This window comes from Apus apus, chromosome 2 (genome assembly GCF_020740795.1).
Source record: "Apus apus isolate bApuApu2 chromosome 2, bApuApu2.pri.cur, whole genome shotgun sequence".
NCBI lineage: Eukaryota > Metazoa > Chordata > Aves > Apodiformes > Apodidae > Apus > Apus apus.
Window position 1 is genome coordinate 143569435 of NC_067283.1, and position 24945 is coordinate 143594379.

The window sequence follows — 24945 nt, forward strand, 5'->3', positions numbered from 1 at the left end:
ACATATGTTCAACATTTTCTCCAAAATCCAGCCTCTAAATAATCAGAATATCTAATGTTTTTCCAAACTTTCTAAGAAACTTAAGTTGCTGACTGTGAAGTATTCAGGACATGATGAACAGATGATGCCACCCAGACCTTACCGATAAAGTGTATGTACTGGGTCCTTACAGACAACAGAGCATTCAGTGAACCTATTGCTTTAAAAAATACTTTTATTAGGGTGGTTACTGACTTGGAAATGAAGTCTGCATGTTGACTGGATAAGAAATTTTCCTGCCACAGACATGTTCAACACCAAACCATTATTTCATCTAATAAAATATTACTATAAATAAAACTTTTTCTTCCTATATTCTTTTATAAAATGGATATAGAAAAATGCCAATTTCCCTCATCAAACATTGCAAAATTTGGCAGATAACATGACAGCATCTTCTACTATACAGAACACAATAGGTGCTTCATTTGTTTACACATCAGCATTGACTTGAGGGTGATCGGTGCAGAAAAGCAGTAATGAACTTCAGGCAAGTAATTTGCAGAAGCAAAATAATTTTTAAGACCTATTTTGCATCATTCCACACTTAAGTTCAGTTTCCTCATTTGGTTTTCATAATAAAAATGTTGCTGCTTCATTCTAATACATTCTTGAAGGAAGGAAGGCATGTTCCTGTGGCATGAATCAAAATCAGATTTGGTCTTCGGAAGGGAAAAAAGAAGAAGTTGTCCATATGATCTGTATTTACTGTCTGTTATTTCAATAAGCTCTTTAACAAAATCTGTACTGTGTAGGGTTCTCAGCAGCCCTACTCCTAGAGAGGCAGAGCCAGTTCAGAAACTACACCACACAGCTGCAGATGGGTGGTTTAGCTGGGAAACAGCACTGTGAATCCCAAGTGTGACAGTTTCAAAAGCTGTGCCTAGATGGAGGGTCTTCTGCTTGTCTCTTCTCTGAGGCAGAGAGGTTACAGATAAGCTCCTGCTGACAACCACATAACATGTCCCCTATCAAGTATGAAACTGTATTTGGAATACATTTAATACCATTGAGCAGTCAGAAAGTATAGGATGCAACCCTGATGTCATTCACACTAGAGATTAAGTGCAAAACAGACTAACAAGAGTCTGAAAAACAGTAAAATAGATTATTTTAAAAAAAAGTAGTTCCCGTTCTGTTTGTTCCGTGCCTACATTCATTATGCAGTTCCTGGAGGCAGACCTTTCCCACCAATGTGGTTTGCTGTCTGGATGCAATCTAGCTGCCAGTATCACCTCTGAAATCCACGCTGTCCTTGCTGCTCTACAGTGTTCCAGCAATCTGTTCCGTTGGAACTAAAACACCACTCTTGCAGCATCCAAGCAACTCCAGACACTGTGGAATACTGCAGACCTTCTCCCTGTAGCAACGAGGCCCCCCTGGAAGCATAAACCAATTTCCCCTTGGCTTCATTTTTGGTGTTGCAAGCACACCATTTGGTATTCCATATCTAGAGCCAGCCAAAGCTTCAGGGTGAAAAATTATGGTTGGTGACCAGATACTGCTTTGGTCATAATGATCAGGCTGAACTTCAGGCAAGGTATGTTGTGCTCTTTCTAGAAGGCAGCTGAAGAATGTGGGATAAACTCCCACAGGACAGAAAAAAAAAAAAAAAAGACCATTACAAACCTCAGCACCTCCACGTTCCCTCAAGATGCATTTTTTAATAATATTTTAACAATATTAATAATATTTTTCTAATCCAGAAGAGAAGTACAGCACCTACAGAATGCATGCACACAGCCTTGGTATGTGCACTGCTCTGTCTGAAGAGCTGTGCTTTTCTAATGACATTTGGCTCTGGGAGAAGTTTGATTTTGCTTACCAACACCACAGCAACTTCAGTGGGAATACTCACCTAAAAAGAGAAGGAAAGTGCAGGCCTGCACAGACATGCATTCAGCAAAATCTCACCATTAATTTCATTTGGGACAGACAATCTGCATTCCAGAAGAGGCGTTCAGAAGAACTCCACAATCAGTTACAGAAGTTAGGCACAGCTCAAGTCACTGTTATTTTACATCCCCCAAAGACAGAATCAGTTCTACATTAACAGTTCCCTTTTTTGAATGAGGACTGGCATTTTCTCATTCACCAAGCTTTTAAGAATGGTCATTTGTTTTTCCAGAAAAGCAAATCTGACTATTTACTGACAGTGTGACACTGGTGGGAGCTCTGCAACCATAATTTTTCACTTCTCTTACTGCATGGAATTCAAGTTTTGCAGCTTTTAGAGTGAGATACTTCATTTCAGTAAACAATGTATTATTTCCACGAGATGTAAATATCAATATCAATTATTTAATAATAGTGTTGAAACAAATGTAATTAACAAATACCAGGTCATACAACACAGAATACAGATGGCTTTAACAACATAATATCCTTTCTTAGCTGTTTCAAATACAGTAATTTTTATAATCTTTCTAAATAAAGTTTGCTCACACCTGTCAAAAACATTCTGTGTAGAAGGGTTGACTGAGATGCACAGTTGCTTCCACGTTAGAATAATTTTTTTCAAGGAGGACATTCCTGATGACAGTTCTTCTTTTATTATTATTACTTCCTTCGAAAATCTTTAGGTCTGAGGGGAAAAGTAAAAAGAAAAAAAAAGTGCTTTAAGAAATGTATGGGAACCACAGTGGTTTTGCTTTACAGATGCAGTAACAGCCATGTCTATGTTCATTTCCTTATTCTGGTTTTTGAGCTTTTTGTGCTGATGAATGTTTTCTGGATTACATTAAAAAGAGAGAACAAATCAAAGAAATTCACTAAGACCTCTAAGAATTTACAGACATCAGGACTAGTCGATCAAGATGTTTCTTACGAGCGTTTCCTACTTAAGCAAAACAAAAAGCCTCTTCAACTGAATGCAGTCTCACAATGACTTTAAACAGTAGTATTAATTTGTCTCCACTATTAAAAAGGAATAATCCATGGCTCCAGAAATGCCAAACAGAAAACTAACAATTAGTCACTGAAATCAGACATTGCAGATGTAGCATTTTTTAACAAATAGCACAGCAAAGTGAACTTGCTCATGCAACTCTTGTAAAAGCCTGTAGGATCTTACATGAAAGCAAGTCTGGAATTCAGGCCCTGCTGTTTCAAGTATACCATATAAAATTTGATGATTATATGAATTTTAAAGAACAACTCTAAAGACTAGCTAGTGTTCATGCTGCAGTCAATGACAAAGCTGCTTTGTTTTCCATTTAAATGGCATGCTCTGTATTAACATTTGGGCTTGTAAGCACCATACCCAGTGTTTACGCACTTGCTTAGTCTTGGACTGGAACATGCTCAACATTCGTCAGCTAATATGCACTAGATGGTCAAGTCATGTTTCCTAGAATCCTGAGTTTCAGTCTCAGAAAGATTCCACATTTTGTTACTCAGATTTCACCCCTGAACACCAGAATGTGTATCTCATTATATCACACTGTTTGTGGTATATTAAAAGAGCAGGATTTTGAAAAATTGAGCAGTGACTTGAGTTTCATCACTGCATCCATCCTAGACAAGTGGACATCATTGTCTTGCAGCTTAGAGTTACTACCCTTTTTTTCAGGCCAATTCATCCCCTTGCACCCTGCTCAAAGGATTTTGCTTTTATTTTTTCTTTTGAATGGTACATTTAAAATGCCCATCTAGGGTTACACTGGAGTGCTGTAGAGCTAGGGATCTCACTGTACTTTGTTAATTTTTTCCTTTTTTTTCTTGCTAGCTATCTTTATTTCAACCTTAATGCTTGTTGTCCTAAAGTTAAATGCATAACACATTGGACTCTTAGTCTGCAGTCTTACAAAGTTAATGAAGCTTAAAGGCAGGATTTTCTACACTGACACACTTGTGTGAACAAATATAAAAGTTTTTAAAAGCCTTTTCTAATCCCACAGTAGGCTTTTATGCCTACTAGTACTTGGCTTTTGGAGGCCACAATCTGCTTTTAAAGAGTCCTTCATACCGTGAAAGCTAAGCCTTGAAAAACACTGTCTTTGGCAAAAGTGTTAGAAATATTTTGTCAGATGAAGAATATGAAGGCACAAAAACCTTGTCTACTCAGAAATAATTATGAGCTACTTGTGTGCACCACTGGAGAATTGCTCATTGATAAATGACATAAATCCAGGCAAGAGTGCTGTTCTTTGATGGCAGCACTTTTGCCATTCCTCAGCAAAGCACTGGGATGATGCATTTGGAACAAAGGAAATAAATATCTCCTGGAAGAGATGGGTCAGAAATTCACCCAAAGTCAACATACCTCCTTCTCCTTTTTTTTTTTTTTTTTTTTTTTTTTAATTAAAAACCCCAAGAACATTATTAGGAAAAAAATGTTGCTGCATATTGACAGTAGCTTCACAAGTGGGACACAGGAGGCAGAATGTGGTATTAAAAAGTCACAGAAGTCAATGCTGAAAGGCAAAGTATTATGGGTTCACTGAAAATATGCAACATTAGTCTGTGCAGCAGATGTCTCCCACCAAAACAAGTGAAAAAATATTTGTCCCAATAACATTTTATGCTGCACATAAAAAGCATTAAGACACAGTCCGTTGAATTCTAAGCAAAACTGTCAGCAAATTAAATTAAAACCCCTTTACAGTAGGCCACTTAGCGCTTCTCTCTTAACAAATACTTTACCATGGAGTAAAGGAAACCAAAGAGCTGATCCTAATTTCTGATTACAGATTTAAAATCTCTTAAATTCTCCCATCTTTTCTGCGTACTCACAGCTATCAGAAGAGGAATACAGCAGATGTATTCCAATATTCCACACTCACTGAACCTTACAAGATAGGTAAACATGCACATACATGCAATTCATAGGATCAAATTTTCCTATAGAAAACAAAAGGTTCTTAGGGTCCCCACTGCAACTGCCAGCACTTTCTTCTTCCCAAAACGTCGCAGAATGAAGGAATTTCATATAAACTCAGTCTTTTGAAATGGATGCCAGTCCTACACTCTTGAACACTGAAGAAATGAAATGGACCACGAGTTTTCTCATTTACAGGGAAACTAACTTTTTTAATATATACAACACTCTCCAAGAAGCCAGAACAAGGTCAAACTAAGCCCTAGAACATGGGCAATGATTTTATCTGGATGCACAGTAGGCCTGGTTCAGTCTGTTTTATAACCTTGATTTCTCTCACACACAAAAACCCAAGTATACTTCTTTGTAAACCAATACCCTACCCAGCTTCTCTATTCAGATATCAGTTTTTAAAATAGCCTTGAACTTGCCTTTATTTTGAAAGGAATTGTTATTCTTATCTTTTGATCAAGGACAGTTGTTAATGGCAATCATTTCAGCAAGTGTTAATTCAATCTAGAGCATACAAGGAAACACTAAAGTATCAGAAGCGAAGGTGCACGCATTTAAAAAAAACACCCAACTCTAAGTCCCAATAGGTAACAGAATAATCCAAATTCTTCATTAAAATATCAAAATCATAGTACTGCTCTAGATGCTTTGTTATAAATCATATATATATAAATACTGCAGCTCTGTGACACCACAAGTGTATGAATAAAACTGTATGTAGTATTTACTCAGGAAACAAGTTATTTAGAGCAGTGGAGCAAGCTGCCCAGGGAGCTTGTGCAATCTCCATCCTTGGACATATTGAAAAGCCACCTGGACACAGTCCTGGGCAACCTGCTTTAGGTGGTCCTGCTTGAGCAAGGTAGCTGGACCAGATGACCTCCAGAGGTCCTTTCAAATCTCAACCATCCTGCGAAATATATTGAATTTGCACTGTTGTTAGTACGAAAGGACACACTTAGAATTCCTTTACAAACAAAACTGTAACTGTGTGAAACCTGCATAGACACTGAAGACAGAATTCACAATGGAAAGTTTTAATCTAAACAGGTTAAGTCTCTTCAAGTCAGTGAAGGAAGGCAGGGCTTCCTCATAGCACTTTTTTTTTATTTATTCCAAATAAAGCTTAAACAACCTGTGCTGAAGTAAAGCTGAAGTTTGCTGATCATATATGTTAGGAGAAGAATAACGTAAGCACCTTCCCTTACAACCCCCATCAACTGTAACATACAGCAGGTTGCGCAGCTACATAAAACAAGGTTATTTTTAATTGAGTTCAGTTTCCCGATTCTCTTTATTCCACTGCTTCACAAGCAGAATGAAAAGGCAAGCAAAGTGATGGATGAGACTTAAAAACAGCCTTTTTGTGAAAAGAAATGTTCATAAAGCTATGATCTCAGCTTCTGAATATCTCAGATGGCAAACTCAAACTAATGTACAAAGAGACCTACCTACATGGCTGCAATTATGATGGGAACCCCCACATAATATTCAATATTCTTTTTCAATATGCAGTGAAATGTGCTCTTCCTAAGGTATTTTTCCTGTCAAAATGGTCCGAACAGAGACTCTTTCCAAAAGTTAAATGTGTTCAACTTTCAACTCCTGGAGCGAATATTTATTTCCACCAAGTCTGAACAGACTTGCTGCACAGCTCCATCTTTATTAAATTCTTGTCAGCACATTCCAGCCAAGATGTTTCCCTTTGCCTAGCAATGTTTTCTGGAGGTAAAACAGTTTCACAAAATATAAGGGGCTTTTACTCTGTTTCTGAAAGCCAGATCTCAGTAATCAGCAATCTGTGTTATACTGTGACTGTCCTGATTCCAAAAATTTATAGTCCAACTTCACAGCCCTATTTCTAGGCAAGCGAGAAAACACCTTGTAGTATCATCCTTGCAGTAGACAGATGAAAAATAGCATTACTTACCTCAAAGATATAGTAAGGTTAAAGTTCTAGAGTAATATATGACACTATTTTATATGAAAATAAATTATTTTGCAATCCTTTAATGCATTTTCATTTTCAGAAAAACCTTTTAAAAATATCTGTTCTCCATTTTTAATAACTCAGAATACTTCCTCAAAACTACTCATTTTAATCCAAACTACTCTGTTTCTGAGAACTAAATGCATAGGGAGTAGTTAAAACAATATAACTTACAGTAGATCTTGCTCCTCCTTCTCCCAAAAAAAGGTACGAACCTGCCTGTTTTTCCAACCACATGCTGCTCATAAAATAGCATTTGATAACATGACCTGATCTTTCAAGCTCAAAAAAACTAGATAGTCATCTCTCCATAAACAATCCTTACTCAGAATAGTTTTGTTGTTATGTTGCATTGTCTGAAGCATTTAAAAATAAACTATACTAAGTCTAATTTCATGGAGTTACTACAGTCATTTGTGTGCTTGGAAGCATGTCTTACTTATTGCTAACTAATGTTTCAGGGCTGCCTCTGCTAAGGAGTAAGATGCTCAGTCAATGCTGCAGAAGAAGTGATCCGTCAATACCTGCTCTTGACTCAGCAATGCACACCTGGTTTGGAAGCTCTGAAGATCTCAAATTGCATTTTTTCTTCACCTGTGGGCAATTATCTCACCACTGATGAACGTGACCCAGAGAGCCAGAGTTCCTGTACTTTTTGCAATCTCACCAGCAAAAACAATGAGTGTTCAGTGAGGATTTAACCTCAAAGCAGCACTCTAAAAGGTCAGTACCTTAAGGCTAACGCTGCACACTAATAAACTGACAGAGATGAAAGTGGTGGTACAAGAGCAAAAGTTGAAAAGGATAGGCTGAGAGTTAAGATTGTACTGCTTCCATGAGTGAGAAAAAACCACTCAGATGCATTAAAAAACCCATAAAAATTAGTAAACATCTTGTATGAAAGGCACATCCATCTCTTCCATTCACAGTCTGTGCAATGTTCCCTGTAAGTTGAAAAATTTCATGTCTGGTAGGATTCCTGTTTGCATGGGTTACCCATAAGAAAAGGGTCAGTCTTCTTTCACAGTTATCAAAAATGTTTTAAGAGCAGCTCATGCCAGAGGATTTCAGGTCTGTGGCTGCTGTGAGCGATTTCTCCCCACTAGCTTTTCTTCACACCCTGTGTTTCCTGCAGAATAGTGGAGAGTTCCCCAAGCAGCTGCATGAGCTGTTTGGGAAGCTGAACAAATCTTCAGGATGACTGTCTCCTTCTACAGCAGCTTTGCTTGATTTTCAAGAATTCTAAGTAACAAGAAGGATAAAATCCCTCCAAATGTGGCTGAAAAACTAAAACACACAAAGAAACAATTTAACTAAAGTACTGCTAAATTATCCCCAAATTTGTAGTTAATCTATGATATCCACCATTTCAAAAATGTGTCCTTGAAGACAGTTTATGAACAACACAGTTTCTAATAGAAGACAACAGACAGGAGAAAACCAATTACTGAAAAGATCTTGTGGACTGACCACCTCAGTAAGCACTGAGCCCTCAGACAGTCTGGGACATGGTTACTCTGAGGCAGCAGACACGCTAGATCTGTATTACTGTAACACTCTCCTCCATATTTATGGAAGTCATAATACAGGAATGTGGGATTAGTGATCACTGATGGGAGTTGGCTGCTTAACTCTATAGCTCATCTGTCACATTTGCTTATTAGTGACAATGGCTTTTTTTTAGCCTTTTTATAACAAAAAGTTCTAAATAACTTGGTTTTGTATAAAACTTGAAAAATATACACAGCATGAATTTTGTGGTCTACTGGTCATGCTTTTTAAGGTTCACTTAAGAATACAACTATACAATTTTTAGTATCCTAAGATCCATTCCTATAAATAAACTTGAAAGGCAGATGACAACACAGCTAAAATTTAATGCAAACTCTGAAACAAGAGAAATATACATGTATTTTTCAGGTATACTTCATAAGTTGTGCCAAAGTCAACAGCTAGTTAAGTGCATGACAGCTAAAGGGGATTTCTGAACACATTTCATCTGTTTGACTAATGACACTGGTAAATAAAACCCCAAGGATTAGACACAGCTATCATTCTCTGTAAACTCCAATTGTGTGGTTACACTCAAATATCAACAGAATCTGGAGCTGAAGGGGAACTGAACTGTGTTTCTACTCAAGGTGTACCTACTATCCCAGGGTAGCTCTACGCCTCTGCTAAAATAATTAGTGAAAAAACTTATGATATTTAAACTATCATTAAATTACTGATAACCACCTTGGCCTTTTCTAAACTTCCAAATTGGCACGGTTTTCATGCATACTACCAAATTACCTAAAAAGCATTTCTACAAGTGTAATTTATTTAACCTGGAGAATAAACCACAGTAACAGAAGCTGTATTTAGTAACAAAACAGAGTTAAAAAACGTGGCTTTACTGATGCTGTTACACCAGGATAGCTGTAGTGACCCACCTTTTCCTGTGCTAACAAAGCTTAAGATAAATCTTAGATTAGTTATCTTAGTTAGATAAATCTGACTGCAGTTTAATGTTTTTGCTACATAAAACTAGCACTTGTTTTAAATTTTTAAAGTGTCCATAAATTAAGTTACCTACACCAATACTAACATGCATTTAGGTACTCCTAAGTGAAATTAAGAATGGCTTATTACAATTTAAAATAAACTGGTCACAACCCCAGTTTCCCTAAAAACAAATTAAGCAAAACTGAAGTTAACTGTCTAAAACTTACTGTCAATCCCAGATTTTGACCTGGATTATTTTAATTCTGTCTGTAAAATGATCTGAGTTTTATCAATGAAACACACATGTAAACTTCATCTAAGCAAGATGATGCTTTTTGCAAATGAAAGGGTTTTCTTTAAGTGAAATACTCTGTGAAAAACTGTAGGGCAGGAGAAAGAACAGCACTGGACTCTTGGCTTTGTCCAAAGAATTATGTTACTCTGGAGATAAACAGAGAAGTGGGTAAAGGAATAGTGAAATACTTTCCAGACTTACTGTCAGCACCCAAAGTATAAAAAACACATCTAGACATTTATAAAAGAGCAATTAAAAATTAATATAATTCTAATTTCATCTGGGCAAGTAGTTCAACAGTATCATTTACAACCATTCTCGTATTGCTTGACAAATTCCCATAAATTTAATTTCTTCTCTTGCATAGGAGATCAACAGATTTTAGGGGAACGGAAAAGTGGCTTTGAAACTTTTTTTTTTTTTTTTGAGATCCTCTTCAGCCATAACAAATGTCCAGTTACCCATTTATTAAAGCTCTTGCCTTCAAATCTAGTTTTAACTACAACGTACACTGTCCCCAGGTAAAGGGTACAAGAATCAGTAGCACTGGTGTGTTTTATGCAAGCTAGAGAAAAGCCAGTAATTCCCTTTAAAAGTCTAAACAATCTAAACATTAATTTGTTGGATTTTAAAGATGATTAAGTTACTGACCCTTCTTGTATCCAGTTGTTGACTGCAGTTACAACCTAATGTAGAGGAGAGCGATTTTCTTCTCCCTTATCTACGTGGCTTTTTGTCCATGGGAATTTAGACCCAACCCTGATACCCTGGAATGTGAAGCTCAGTTATCTTCAAGACTTCTATTAAATTCTACCAAAATAATGATTTATTTTTTTTATGCCCTTATCATTAAAAAAAGTTAACAATGATAGTTACTAGTTTTTAATGGGGATTTATAACCTCCAATTAGTTATTGGAATTCCCACTGAGAACTGAAAAAAGCCACAGAAAAAGAAGTTCCAGAAGGATTCTTCGAAGAGTACATTGGAACAGGGCTGGGCTGTATTGGCAGGATAGTTTTTTCCTGGTTTATATACTTTCTGGTTTTAGGAAAATGTAAGACTGGCCCAGGTCTTTCAGAGCAGTGTATCTTGGCCACCTCTTCTCTGAACACTGATTCATGCCAGGTCTGCTTAGGGAGAGAAGATGAGCACTCAAGTTGGAGGGGCAGTTCTTACCCCTACTACAGAAACACCCCATAGCCCAAGACAAGAACACTCTGAAATGAAGTTGGAACTAAGAAAATGGCTGGAGAATGTTTATTTCAGTGCATCATTTTTAAAGACTCATGAATAAATTCAAGATAGTCCTTAAAAAATTACTTAGGACCTCAACGTTTTTGGAGGAAATCTTTATGGTTTTCTTTCTTTCTTTTCTCCCTAAAGCTGGAGTAACCACCCCCCAGTTTTTCATGTATTGTATCTTGTCTTTTATTGTAGAACAAAAACACATTTTACAAACTTGGTACTAACTGCAAGTCATAATTTTAGTAACACAGCACATCACTGAAAAGACTCCAAATATGATGTTTTTATCTAATAAATTGCAAGGCATCTTTTGGTGTTGACTCCCTGTAAAGTTATCTGAGGAAATTAAAAGACAAAAAAGTTCCTAAAGTAAAACTGCCAGCATCCTACATTTATACAAATACAAGTAACATCATTTCAGCCACATATCCAGGATATCTCTGGTTGCTTCTTTAGCTCTGTTCCATCCCAAAAATAATTTTACTAAAAATAGGAAATTAATTACTTGTAGAATTGCACAAGACAACTACAATCGCAGTTAAACTACCAAGCAGCTGTGTGCCAGGCCATGGGGGTGACATGCAGCATCAATACCAGGACCCTGACTGGCCCACACTGCTCAGCAAAAACAAAATTACTGCTTCAGACCAGGTTCTGCAGCCTCCTACAAAGCAGGATGTACAGATGGGGGCCAGAAATCAGGCAAGTTACTCAGGAAAATAAACATTAAAAAGGTGTTTAGTTTTCTAAAACCAAATTTCAGAGTTTACAATACATCAAAAATGTTCAAAGTGTTTAAGGACTTCTTCCCCAGAAAGACAAGTGAGAGGCTGTCTGGCCCAGGGTGAGTCCCCATGCAGGCTGGCAGAGGAACAGGCACTCAGTATGTGCACCAACACCAGCCCCAGTGCACTCCTGGAAATCAGATGGCTCTGCTTTCTGAAGGGAAACTCTCAGAAACGCGTCCACCTAACTGCAACAACACAGAACTCCTGTTCTATGTACCTGGTAACATTCTTATTTAAATACTTTTTCAAAAACATTTTCCTGCCTTAAAAACTGTCTAAAACCATGTATATACACAACCAGACAGTTAAACAACTTTAAGATGGTATATAACAGGAAAATTTACACAGGAGTTTGATATATCCTTGCTTTTATGGAACAGAATTGTTTGCTTAGCCACACATGACTGGTAAATTATGTGATGATTTCTGTCTAAAACTAATTTAAAAGATACACAACCTGAAACTTCAAACACACTTGAAATAGCTGTTTCATTCATGGTAAGAAGCTACAAAATCAAACTGTCAAAACAAATAGCTTTTGATCTTTCTCTTCTCTAAAAGTGACTGGAAAAGACACAATTTACCTTTCCTCTATCTACACCGTTTTCCACGGCACTTACTTTAGACCTCTCCATCAAGGATCTAAGAAAGAAGCTGTGCACAATTTGGGGAGTCAGTTGGTTCAGGCTAGGGACAAAAGGAAAGAACGCTCCAAGTAAATCTCTCTCTCTGGAAGTATCCTGACAATTAACTCTCCTCCCTCACGGAGCAGGATCCCACTTGATGTCTTATCATGAACTCTGCTGTGGTGGAAAGAGGGGTGACAGGAAGACCTTCCCCTCTGACAAACAAACAATTTGCTAGGTTTCCACAGCAGACCTATACTTCCCTTAAAAACCATTTCTCTGCTGTAGCATTCCACTAGGATATTGTGCATTTCTCTGTGGTGTGTCAGTCTCTTATTACCAGCAACATCGCTCTTAAAAAAAAATAAAAATCTATAGTAAAACAGTTACCAAAATGTAGGTTAAAAATCCAATGAGATCATTTGCAGTGCTAAGCATGTTCTCTTCTCATTCCAAATAAAAATTATTTACATATTACTTCAGATTAAAGAGAAAAAGGCACTCTTCCTGCTAATACAAGAAAATTCTCATATAAACTCAGTAATTTGCCTTATGTGTATTTTATATGCAGTGAGGTTTATTTATTGAGTGTAAGTTTTAATGTAAAACCTCAAAGGTTAATTTTCTTGTTGCAATTGTGTTTACCTGTATTTTATAGCCTTACATGCCTTTATTCAAGCTAAGTTTTTAATTTTATCTTCTTCATTGAAGGATACAGCTACTTTTAAAGGGGTATTAGCAACTAATTTTTACTTTTTTTTTCCATAGAAAGAATACATGCTACAAAGTGTGTCCCCCTCTAACTCCTTTTTTAAAATCACACTCAGGAGAATACGAATCTCTTTTGAACCTGTATTCTTTGTTAAACAGAGTGGTCACCAGTTTCAGAATTTCATGGAAGAGAAATAATAATTAAAAGACCTGTAAGGCATAAAGACTTATTAAAACCATCTAAGGAAAAAAAAATAAATTAAAGAGAGTATAGTTTTTCTGCATCCCACACTTTCTGATTTATTGCAGGGACTACTCTTACAGCTCTGAAACTATCTATAGGTTTTGCAGAAGCTCACAGACCAAAGCACACAACTGCTTCCACAGTCTTTGAAGGGAATAATGCGAACACTTCTTCCATGGGCTCACACACACTGAAAAAGTTTAGAACAAAGAGTCTATTACAGCTGGATACTCATACAGCCTTTCTTTTAGTGCCTTGGGTGCAAAGCTGTCTATTCTCAGATGCTCCAGCTGGCACTTTAATCTGAACAGTGACAGCTAAAAGGAGTACACTTCTGTGTTTTACTTATCACATTAGAGTTATCGTATCAAATTTGCTCAATTCTGTATCTTTTATTTTGCGACTAAGCCCTTCCCCCCATAGCACTCTGAGCACTACAAAATCCCTATAATACATTCAATCTGTCAGTCAGGTTGAAAAGCATTATTACTTTTCCCGCTACTTCAAATTGGAAACTCTGCCCAACATCAAAACTGCCAGAAAAGTGAGCTAAAGGTTAAATTAAAAGTCATCTATTTGACACTAATATCTCTTTGACACTAATATTTGACATCCACAATGGTCTGGTTGCAGGCCAGGACAAGAAGCTGGAATTACAACAGTGACTACAGCAATGAGCCCTGAGGTTAGTGGAGAGATGGTAGATAACCACCTTCATTCTTGACCCCTCTGCTAGGACTCAGCAGTTCCTGAGCAGAAAAGAAAGCAGGACTAATGTCCAACACAGCAAAGGTACATTCTCCGGCTTTTAGAAGTGACTCTTCTCTAGAGTAGCTGACTGAAGGAAAACCTCTGGCCTAGTCTCTCCACTCAGAGTTACAGTTGTCCCAAACTCCCCTTTGTTTCTCCCTACCCCACCCAGTGCCCAGTAACTCCACTCCTCTCTACCATTCTCTCACACTCTTTCAGTCCCCCTATCCATTCCTCTCAGGTCCAACTATTCCCCCAGTTCTTCTCAGCAGCTTTACCCACTTGAGTTACCCACCTACCCCTATGACCCTTTCAGTTGAAGGCCCCCAAATTTGCTGCAGCTGTCGGGCTTCTAAGGCAGCAATGCTTCCCAACTTCTGTAACTGGCACAGAGCAGAAAGACTTTATACAGGCAGCAACTCCCAAAATCCTCTGCAGAGCAGAGAGACAGAAAAAAGAAGAGTGCGTATTTACTCTGCTCTTTGAATTCTTCCATAGGAAATCGTTCCTAGAAATGATGGGAAGGGAATTCTAGCTTCAAAATAGTTTTCTCACCTGTGCGTTTTCCCTGAGAATCAACACCCTCAGGTAATTTTCTCAATGCTAACATGAAGCTACTAGGAAACTTAATTTGACAGCAATGACTAAATTAGATGGCATCAAGTTTATTTGTCCTTTGCCACATACACCTACATGTCAGCACAATTAAGGTCGCTCAGTGCTGAGGAGATGAACTCCAGCAAGACTACAGCAATGCCTGGGGCCAAAGAAAAGCATTTCAAAAGCTCAGGCATCATAAGACTGTTTCCTTTGAAAAAAACAGACACTCCCAATTAGTTAAAGGTAAGTGCCAGATTCCAATTTAGCACTGAATTATCACGTGAGAATCTTTATTAGTATTAGTACTAAAGACTCCTACATGAGAGTATAATATATCATATGGCATGAGAGGCTTATCAGCTTTATTGCACTGTAGAATTCTAGTCCTTGGTGCAGAGTCTGAATTTCTTCAGGGGTAATCCAATGAAAACTCACAGGAACTATGAGACTTCAGCATTCTCAACACCATCCAGCAGTCATGATAAAAACAAACAGCACTTTGTATAACTGATACAGATTAGAAAAAGTAAAAATCAGTCCACCAACTTCAATCCTGAAGAGAGCTTAAAGAGTTACTGGATTTAGTTCCCTTTCAACAGAGACTGTAATACTGAGGTATACCAAACTTAATTTAGAATAATCTAGAATCAGAAGCCTAAGTACAACTTATTTTTCATTAAATTTTTGGAAGAATTACCCACATTTATGAGAACACAGGAGAAATACAACAAAACCCAGGCAATTTCCAAAACGCTCTTCTTTTTATGCTGTCAATGTCCTTCTCCTATTTTAGAACACAGACCTAAGTCAACACACATTAAGCAAGCACTGTCAAAGAGGAGTGCCTAGGTACTGATACATAAACAAGCATGCTTTTTTGTGTATGCAGAACACAATTATTTTAGGTGTTCCTCATATAACATTCAACCAATATTTAAATTTTTCCTACCAAAAAACACATTAAATTCTACATACTGAAAATGAGCAGAAGAGTAGAAGCTGGTACTGATCATATGGAAGACTCCAGATCATACTCTACTTGCTCCATTCCCACAGCTCTTTGCCTTTGGCATTTAAGCCCAGCATTAGAAATTAAATAGACTCCAAATTTTATTGTAGGACAGGCTGTATGGAAATTGCTCATCTGTTTACTATACACGTGTTAAAATCTGCCCTTCTAGGTCACACCAAAGTTCCATCATCTTAGTGTTACATGCACAGAGAAAAAAGTTATAGAAACAGGATAATATATCAAAATGTACAGCTTTCTGAGTCACAGTCATATCTGGGGATCTATATTTAACAGCCACTGATGGCCACACACTTCCCTTTTTTGAATCCACTTAAAACTTTTCCTTGGAACCTACAGGTTAACTGTAAGACAGCAAAAACACTCAAAAGGACATAAGCCAAATGGTGAGCATCTTTAGAAGATGTGATACAGTCAACCCTCATGACATGCATCACCAAGTTCAGTCACTAAAAACAGAGGAAAAATATTCTACAAATGAAAGGCCTCATCCTGTCTCTGGTATGCAAAATCAGTGCAACTCCCTATGACCACAATGTGTGCTGACATGCAAGCACAAATACTTATTACACATAAATACAGAGTTCTGTGCAGGTTTTTTCACTTGACTTAAGACTAGATAAATGTCACAGATTTTCTCCTATCATTACTAGGATTTGGAAAGCAAAAGCCCGCTAACATTAGGAAGTTTCAGTAAAAAAAATATTTTTGTTTCTGTTAAACATGTCAGCAGGGAGGCTGGACCAGTGACCTCCAGAGGTGTAGTCCAACCCTGACCATTCTGGGATCATTCAGCTATCTAGATACCTGACAGATCATATCTTAATCAGACTAATGAGAAATAAGTTGCTACTACCATTTCAGCAGCTGACCTCTGTCCACATGCAACTAACATCTAGTTCAGTGGAACTTCTCAATAGGATGATACACCATTTGAGGCTGATACCAGGTCTATTTTCGAGGATTAATGTATGAGTAAGTACAGAGGAACATTTTTTTTACAGGACAAAGAGAAACAATCTTTTAAAAACTGCTACAGTAATAAATATATCAGTAATCTAACTGGAGCCAGACCATCAAGTTGGTCCTGGTGTTAGCTTATTTACACCTTTCCCTATCTCCCTACTTGTTATACTTCTTCTTGAATTTCATTAGAATAATCAGGAAAGGGGCCATCTTTCAAAATTAATTTATCTAGTGACTACAGAGATGGGATCTTGAGCCTAAATAGGACTCTTTAGAATGAACACAAGAAAAATAATATTGGTACTAATCAGAAAATATCCCAAATGTAATGTTATTTTCAATAGCAGGTTGACTCACTGCAGCATGTGGTGGTATAAAGCAAACCACAAATATTCAAATGCCACACTACTACTGTGGGAATGATTTTGCACATGGAAAAGAAACTGTTTCTCAAAATAAACATGTGGTATGTTTCCTGCCAAAGATCCACTCTCTGAGGTATAATTTAGCAGAATTCTTTCCCTTCCTCTAGAGGAAACCTGAAGGGTTCCCCCCCTGCCATGAATCATTCCCTCATAGAGTTGTGTGGTGTTTCCCTTGGCTGTGGTTAACAGTTATGTATTACAGAGCACATACAACTCAAATAGGGCAATGAAGTTTTTTTACTCAACTCATTTTTATGAAGAGTTGAAAACATTATTTTAAGTATAGCTTTTCTCATTAAAAGGCCAGAAATACAAAAAACTTAGTAACCACTCCCTTCTAATACAACCGTTCTTTGCTTTCATGACTTCATCTCTCCAAGAAAAGATGCCATAAAGAGAAAAATAATCACTTTATTTTCTTACTGATAATGTGAGAGCCTATAAGATACATATTCAGTCAGGGTGTCCCTTTAAAGAAATCTAAGATACTTACGGAGACCAAACTTTTGGAAAGGCAGCAATTTCTTCTGGTGTATATTCATCTAACCTCTTGGGGACTGCACGTGGCTGAGGAATCTCTTGTAGAAGATTCTTCTCTATGTCTTCTGGAATAACCTGAGGCAGGTGAGAACAGTCTTAGCTATCGGATGGTTTAAAAAACAACACAACTCCCCCCAAAATCCAGACCAAAATTTGTCAACACTACTGTATTCTTCATGCACAAGTTTGACCTAAATACAGAAGACAATCTCACGCATGCCTCACATCTCACAATCTTGTCAAGAAATCTTGTAAAGAAAAAAGCATCAACATTTCAAACATATTTAGATACAAAAATAAAAGCAACTTGATTTTTCTTCATTTACCTTCTTAGGACAAGGGTTTTGCTATTGCTAACACTCCCTCTTCACCTCCAAATTAAACAAGAAAGAAAATGCAAATGCATGACTACTCACATCATCTGGGAAAAGGTGCAGCCTCTGCATCAGAGTTCTTCTCTGAAGGTTTTTGGGAAGCATTCTATAAACAGTCAGTTTAACAATCTGAGGAAAGATAACATGTTAGCAAATAATCAGACAGGCTATAAATAAGATGAAAAAGGTAAGCTGTGTTTCCCTGTGCCCATTCCACTAGTCACTGAACCTCTTCTTAGTCAACTTCTTCCATGCTGAAGAACTGTCACCAAGCTTGGAAGCTGCTCTAGTCTTACTGTTTTGAAAGAATTACTTACTCCCCATCATACAAACACTCTAGCAGCCACATAGAAAATTTCAGCTTAGAAAGTTAAGAGCTATATTTAGCATTGTGGATGACTGGATATGATCATTCAACTTTGGAAAGAATTGAAAAGCTTGTGCTAACTCTATATTGTTTTGCACATTTGTATACAAACATTATTGAGGAAAAAAAAAGGCTCTAACAAATTTTCCAAGTGTTCTCAGCAACTAGTTTGACACTAATTTGCTGAGTTTGAAATATCTATACAATTAATGCATCATATCTTCAGCAAAGGTGACATTCCAATACACTGCATTACGAATATACTATATATATATATATTTATAACTTATTCCCTTGCTATTCTTTCCAAATGAACAATTCCACTTCCGAGCACCAGGTACTAACAGAATTTGTATACCTATGTGAGATGATGCTTACTTAAAATGCACAAAATTCAACAGGATTTCTTTTGGACTCTGGTATAGACGCCTGCAAGTTAAATGCAGTAAAATGCAGTTAATGCAGTAAAAATACATTGTTATGGACTTCACCCAGAAAGGGAGCATTTTTGAATGTAAAACAAGGTACGTAACTGCAGGAGTCAAAAAAAAAGGTTTTATAAAGGACAGCACAGTATTTATGGATAAATCTACATGGAATTTTTTAAGTAGAAGGAAACCTACTCTGCCTGTGCTCCAAGCCACCCAAACAGAACCTATCTCCAAAATGAGAAACTACAAGGCAGCTTAGCACAATGTTTTGCTTAGGTCAGTAAGTCAAGTCAAAATGCGAGTTCACTAAACACAAACACATCTCCCAGGTATCCGATGTTTTGAGGGGTGTATTGAGCAAAGTTGCTCCTCTTTATAAAAATAGTTTAAAAAACTAAATCCAAATTATAGGGACAATCACTGAATTTCCAGCTGGAAACACACAGTTAATATAGAATGATTAACTGTTGCAAGTGAAATTAATGAAAAGTGCAGGTTCTTAAGCTTGCAGGCATTTCTGCTTGGATTCTGAAGTTAGTAAACACTCAAGATAGCTTGGCCCTAGTATTATTTTCATTTTGTCATGTAACACTAACTTTGTCTTAGGATCTGCAGTACAGGAAACTAGAGCGTATTTAGTTCAGTGTATCATGTGCTCAGACAAAGGCAAGATAAGGACAGAAAATTAACCTTCACTGGTTTACTTCACTGAATAAAGAAAAGCAAGAGAGACACTGTCACAAAATAAGAAAACACATGGACATTAACAACAGCTCATCTGAACAGCCCTTTCACCATTAGTAACTTTTATTTCATACACTTGTTTTCCTTTCTACCCAGTATTTTTCCTTACAGCCAATTGTGCTGGCTTAACCCTGGGTGGCAACTAAGCACCAAACAGCTGTTTGCTCACTCCCTTCCAGGAAAGAAGAATCTGAAGGATAAAAGTGATGAAAAACTCAATTGAGATAAAAACAGCTTACTAATCAAAAGAAATTTAAAAAAACCTCCACAATTGTGAGAAAAAAAACACCAAACCCAACAAAGACAGAGGAAAATAACATCAAAGAAAAACAAGTGATGCAAATAGAAATAATTACTTTGCACCAACCAACCACTGTCCAGCCAGTCTCCACCCAGCAGTCCTGCTGCCAACTTCCATCCCCAACTTTCTTTCTAAGCGTGACATCATATGCTATGGAATATCCCTTTGGTCAGCTGGCATCAGCTGTCCCAGCCATGTCACCTCCCAACTTCTTGTGCACCCCCACAGCCCGCTTGCTGGTGAGGTGAGAAGCAGAAAAACCCTCGACTGTGTGCAAGCACTGCTCAGTGATAACTGAAACATCCCTGTTATCAACACTGTTTCCAGCACAAATCCAAAATGCAGCCCCCAGTGTAGCGACTATGGAGAAAATTAACTCTATCCCAACCAAAAACAATACACCGATGAAAGATCAAAATATATCAGATCTAAAAAACAGGTCTAGAGACTTCACAACATACTGCTTAACTGTGGGGATTTTTTTATTTATCTAAAAATTACTTTTAACTAAGATTGTGATAGAACCAGTGTTAATTCCTTAGATTAATATACCATATATATACATGGTTCAACATATGACTTACGACCTACAGACACAAAGAGCTAGTAAGTTCATTATTTCATTCCAATATAAAAAGACAGTTCACAGTACTTTAATAAACACTTAAATGATTTATTTCTTAAAAAATATCAGTATTTGTGTCCAATTTTTCATCTTCAGCACAGACATCTGTTTAAACAAACCAGTGAACCAGATGAACAGCTGGCCTTTCCTGGCTGTAGAGACTTCTCCCTGGCTGATCTGATCCCATTTTTTAATCCACATTACAAAAAATAGAAAGGTGCCTCTTAGAAAGTCACACTGGAAAAGAAGGGTTGATTTTTTGTTCAAGTTAAACAACAAAGAAATACTTTCAATGCTGTGTAGTGTTCACCAGAGAACTGACAACCTCAGGGGATGACAGACTAACATGAAAGCAGGACCTGGAGAATGAATAATGGATAATTATATATTCAATAATAACTTCTATAGATATGTATGCTAAGTGCAATAAGCATAATACAAGGCATGCTTTGGTACATCTGCCCATCTCCATACTGTTCAAGAACTCGTTCACTTTCCGTGCCCCCTGTCACATACAAGAAATACATCACTGCAAGATCTGCAAGAATGGAAAAATTGCCCTCACGTGAAGCACAAAACATTTTTCACTGTCAGGCAGATCACAGAACCACAAAACGGTTTGGTTTGGAAGGGACCTTTAAAGGTCATTTAGTCCAATCCCCAGTCCACCTACAGAAAAGAAGGCTATAACAGGACAGAGAAGGTATGCTGGAAAACCTCTAGATTCCTTCGTTATAACTTCTGCCTCAAAGACCTTTCTGTGAGGCAAAGCAAATCCAATCCCAGCTCTTGGAAAGACCAAGTTTTACATCCAGCCCCTTGCCCAAAATTCTGCCTACAGCCAGATGTCTCACTCAAACTGGTGTGATGAAAAGTCAAAGAGGTTAGTAGAGTACAAGCTTAACTGAAGTTGTACAGACTGCTTCTGCAACTTTACTAAGGTCGTGTAACATAAAAATGCAGATCCAACCAGTTATATTTACAGAGCGTTAAGTAAGAACTGTCCAGTTACCTCAAGAAGCTCAAATTTTACTAAAAATACACCAACCCTTAACAGAAAGGAATAGAACTGCAAGAAAATGTCAGCGACTAGGATCATGCAAAACACACATTCAATGCTCCCAGAAAACATACATCAGATTGTGCTGCTTCTTAAGGAATTAACAACAAAATCTTTCCATATGCTTGTAATAGCCCTCTAATAAAAGACGCTTATTGTTTTCTATGTGATTATGTTACTAGTTCGAAGTAAACCTAACAAGTTTAATTTTCCATGAAAGGTATAAATCCTAGTTTCTGTGGGATTTCAAACTAGCAAAGAGGTCTACCTACACACAGGTGTCAAAAACTAATCAGTGCAGTTTAAAAGTTTATTCCATTACTTACAGACTGCAACTGCCTCCTCTCCCCAGTTCTTTAGCTAATACCAGTAACCTGTAAAATTCCATATCCTCATAAATACTCACTCCTAATGGACATGACACTTTTTCTGTCAGGTAAAGACATTCACCATCAGAGGTATACAACCACCAGCATTAATATTTGGGGATCTTTTAAGTACTGGAATGCTCATTGCCCAAATTTCTTTTGGATTACAAAATTCCTATTGGCTGTAGTTACAACTGTCATCTTGAATACTGCAATACCTTTTTTCCAAGTAGGCTAATTTACATACTCGCAGCATAAGACATGCTCTTAACCACAGAGTTATATGACATTATGTCTTTCGTTTCCAATTTAAAGGGCTAATTAGCAGAAAAGGACGGCAGCTCTAGTAAAACTCTTACGCTTTCAGTCCCTTATTACCACAGTCTAACATTTTATGAGTACAAATAAATTAAAAATAAACTTATTGAAACACTTTGTGAAGCTTGAACATTTCAATTTTTGTGATAGGCTTTGGCTCACATGAAAGTTGCAGACTACACTTGATGGAGAACAAGTTCTGAGAAAGATTCTTTGCCAGATAAAACATAAAGAAGGAAATTAACAGAGCAATACTGCTCCTCTTCCTGAGAAGCACAAAATAATTGGCCAAATTTCCAGAAGAAAGTCTACCCTAACAGCTGAAATACATCCAATAATTGCCAGGAAGCAACTCTAGAATATGAGGACACACAGCGACCCAGAGAAAACAAAGTGATTTATTACAAGGCATAGCAAAAAGAAACCCAGAAAAAATTCAGGAGATAGACCAGTTGCTTGGCGGTACAGCTTCATACTATGTCTTCATTCTACCAGTTCTTGGTTTTCTTTTCTGCATATGATATTACTCTTTTCATCACATATGTTATAAAAGCACACAAAGAACTTCACCTTGCTACCCCTGAGAGTTGTATGAGTAGCACAGCAATTGTAAAAGTACTTAATACCACTATAAGAATCCTTTGGTCACGGACATATCCCATTGCATGCCATTTTGCTTTCCCCTACTGTTCAGCACCTAAAATCTAAGTAATTTAACGTGTTATTTAAAATAATATATTAATTTCCCTCACAAATTTAAATAAGAAATGGATTAAGAATTTTTTAAGCAAAGTATTTTTTTTTGTCTACTATGAAGCAAAAGACCAAGCCAGCTCTAAGACTTATTTTATGAGAACCTAGAGGTTTTAAGATAACAATATTCTCCCTATGCCATACAAACTTCTGTGTGCCTACTAACCTGGTCTTTGAAGTTTTGCTCTACTTCATTTGAAAACATTACTCCATAGTAATAAAAGAAAATGCTATTATATCTGGTGTTTCAGTAACTGACTTTTAGTATATAGATATTACTGTATCAACTATCCCTTACTGATGCTAAGAAAACAGACTTTCAAAAACCAGCAGTAAGATTTAACCATGGTTTGTGTCTAGCCTTTTCTTCAGAAGATCATTATTATGCAGATATAATGGCAAGTCTATACGTGCCAGCAATTGCTAAAGAGGATTCAAAAGGAGAATTAGAACATTTTAAGCCCCTTCATATCAGTGCCAGCAGCTGAACAAACCAGAACCCTGACACCCCTGGAGGCTTCCTCACAGCATATTTCCTTAGAGCTACCCTGCCTCTCTTAATAATCTTCCCTAGCAGGTAACATTCATTCTGAACAATTATTGCCCATTATTTCTTTGTCAGAGACAACAGAGCCTTTGAATCCTGGAAAGGTTAATCCTCTCACTAAGCATTTGGTATTAGACAAAAAAAAATTTATTTTATTTTTTTTTTTGGGGGGAGGGGCAGTTTCTGATGCAGGAAAAAAAAGTGTAAAACAAGAGCCAAGTTTTGCTTAGTTTTAAAATCAGAACTGGAATTAAAATTGATTGAAAACTTTGTCCTGACAGGATTAATAACTGGTTCTACAGATTAGATCTGTCAACATATTTTGTAGGCATTTTAATAAAAAGATGTACGATTTTTCCAGAAACTTTTTTTTCCAAGTAAACTTTGCTCTCAAATCTGCGAGATTTAAAAGTACATCTTTTAGCCTTTCTGTATCAAGTACTTCGAAGCCTAATCATGAAAGTGTTGGCCCCATGCCTGTCAGCATTTTTCTAAGTAAACAATACATCTGCAAATTTTATTAAAACCAAACAAGAAAACCTCAATCTTCTATGACTTCCAAGCACCTGCATCTCTAATAAAAAAGTTTACCTGTTTCCTTTATTTTCAAAAGATTCTCTTGGCAAAGAAAACACACCAAACCTTTCAAAGAGATTTTTCTTAGATACCCACAATGGAAATTAATGCTGTCTGCTAATATATATCCTAGGGAAGTAGTAATACCTTATGGAATATTAGTATTATATTAACCTGACAAACAGAGAGGCTCTTTTAAACTACAGCAACAAGCTGGTCTCTTGCACCTATAGAACATATTTAACACTCTTGACTAAGGGTGGTCAAAAAATTTATACTACATTGAAGTCAGAGAAAGAAAAGGCCTAAATGTGAAGAAGCTTCTTGTTCAGTAAGCACTTCCTAAAGTAGCCCGGCCAAGTCCAATACACAAGAGCTATTCTCTGATGTTCTCCAGAAGAGCAGACAACTGAAAGCACTAGAAATTTTAAACAGATTTACAGACACTCCACTCCCCATGCCTCCCAAAGGAACTCCAAGGTTTATCCCTCCATAAAAATAGATTTTTCCAAAGTGCTGAAAAACTTAGCACAATGACCACGGAACTTTAAGTTCTAGACAAAACATCAACCATGCAGACCTCTTTTTGTATTCACTGCTCCATGTTAACATAAAAGATACTTAGAACTGGAAAAAAATAGGAGTATTTTGTCAATCTCAGGTATAAAATTATACACCTGACATTAAACACTTATAGGCACAGGTTTGGGGTTTTTTTATTCTTTTCAACTAATAAAAAACATTAAGGATTGGAAATGGTTGCCAGGGGAGGCTTTCAAGACCAGTCTGGACAAGCCTCCAGCAGCCTTATCTGACCTAATACCTGACACTACTTTGAGAAAGAGGTTGGACTAGACATCTCGTGAGGTTCTCTCTAACCTAAGTCATCGTATGAAAAAACGCAAATGCACA

The 24945-nt window shown here is 37.1% G+C and overlaps 1 protein-coding gene across 2 annotated transcripts in view; it reads right to left on the reverse strand.

Annotated features, from left to right (window-relative positions):
- Window positions 1-2320: 2320 nt before the first annotated feature.
- Window positions 2321-24945, reverse strand: part of MRPL13 (mitochondrial ribosomal protein L13) — a 32547-nt gene continuing 9922 nt past the window's right edge. Inside the window, exons 5-7 of one of the 2 annotated variants that reach the window (XM_051610191.1) lie at window positions 17986-18072; window positions 17523-17644; window positions 2321-2623 (exon numbers count right to left, since the gene is read on the reverse strand). In XM_051610191.1, the coding sequence (XP_051466151.1) occupies window positions 2599-2623; window positions 17523-17644; window positions 17986-18072 (234 nt within the window). In that variant the 3' untranslated portion in view covers window positions 2321-2598. Of the gene's footprint in view, window positions 2624-17518; window positions 17645-17985; window positions 18073-24945 lie in introns of those variants that run through there. The other variant, XM_051610192.1, reaches the window with a different exon arrangement.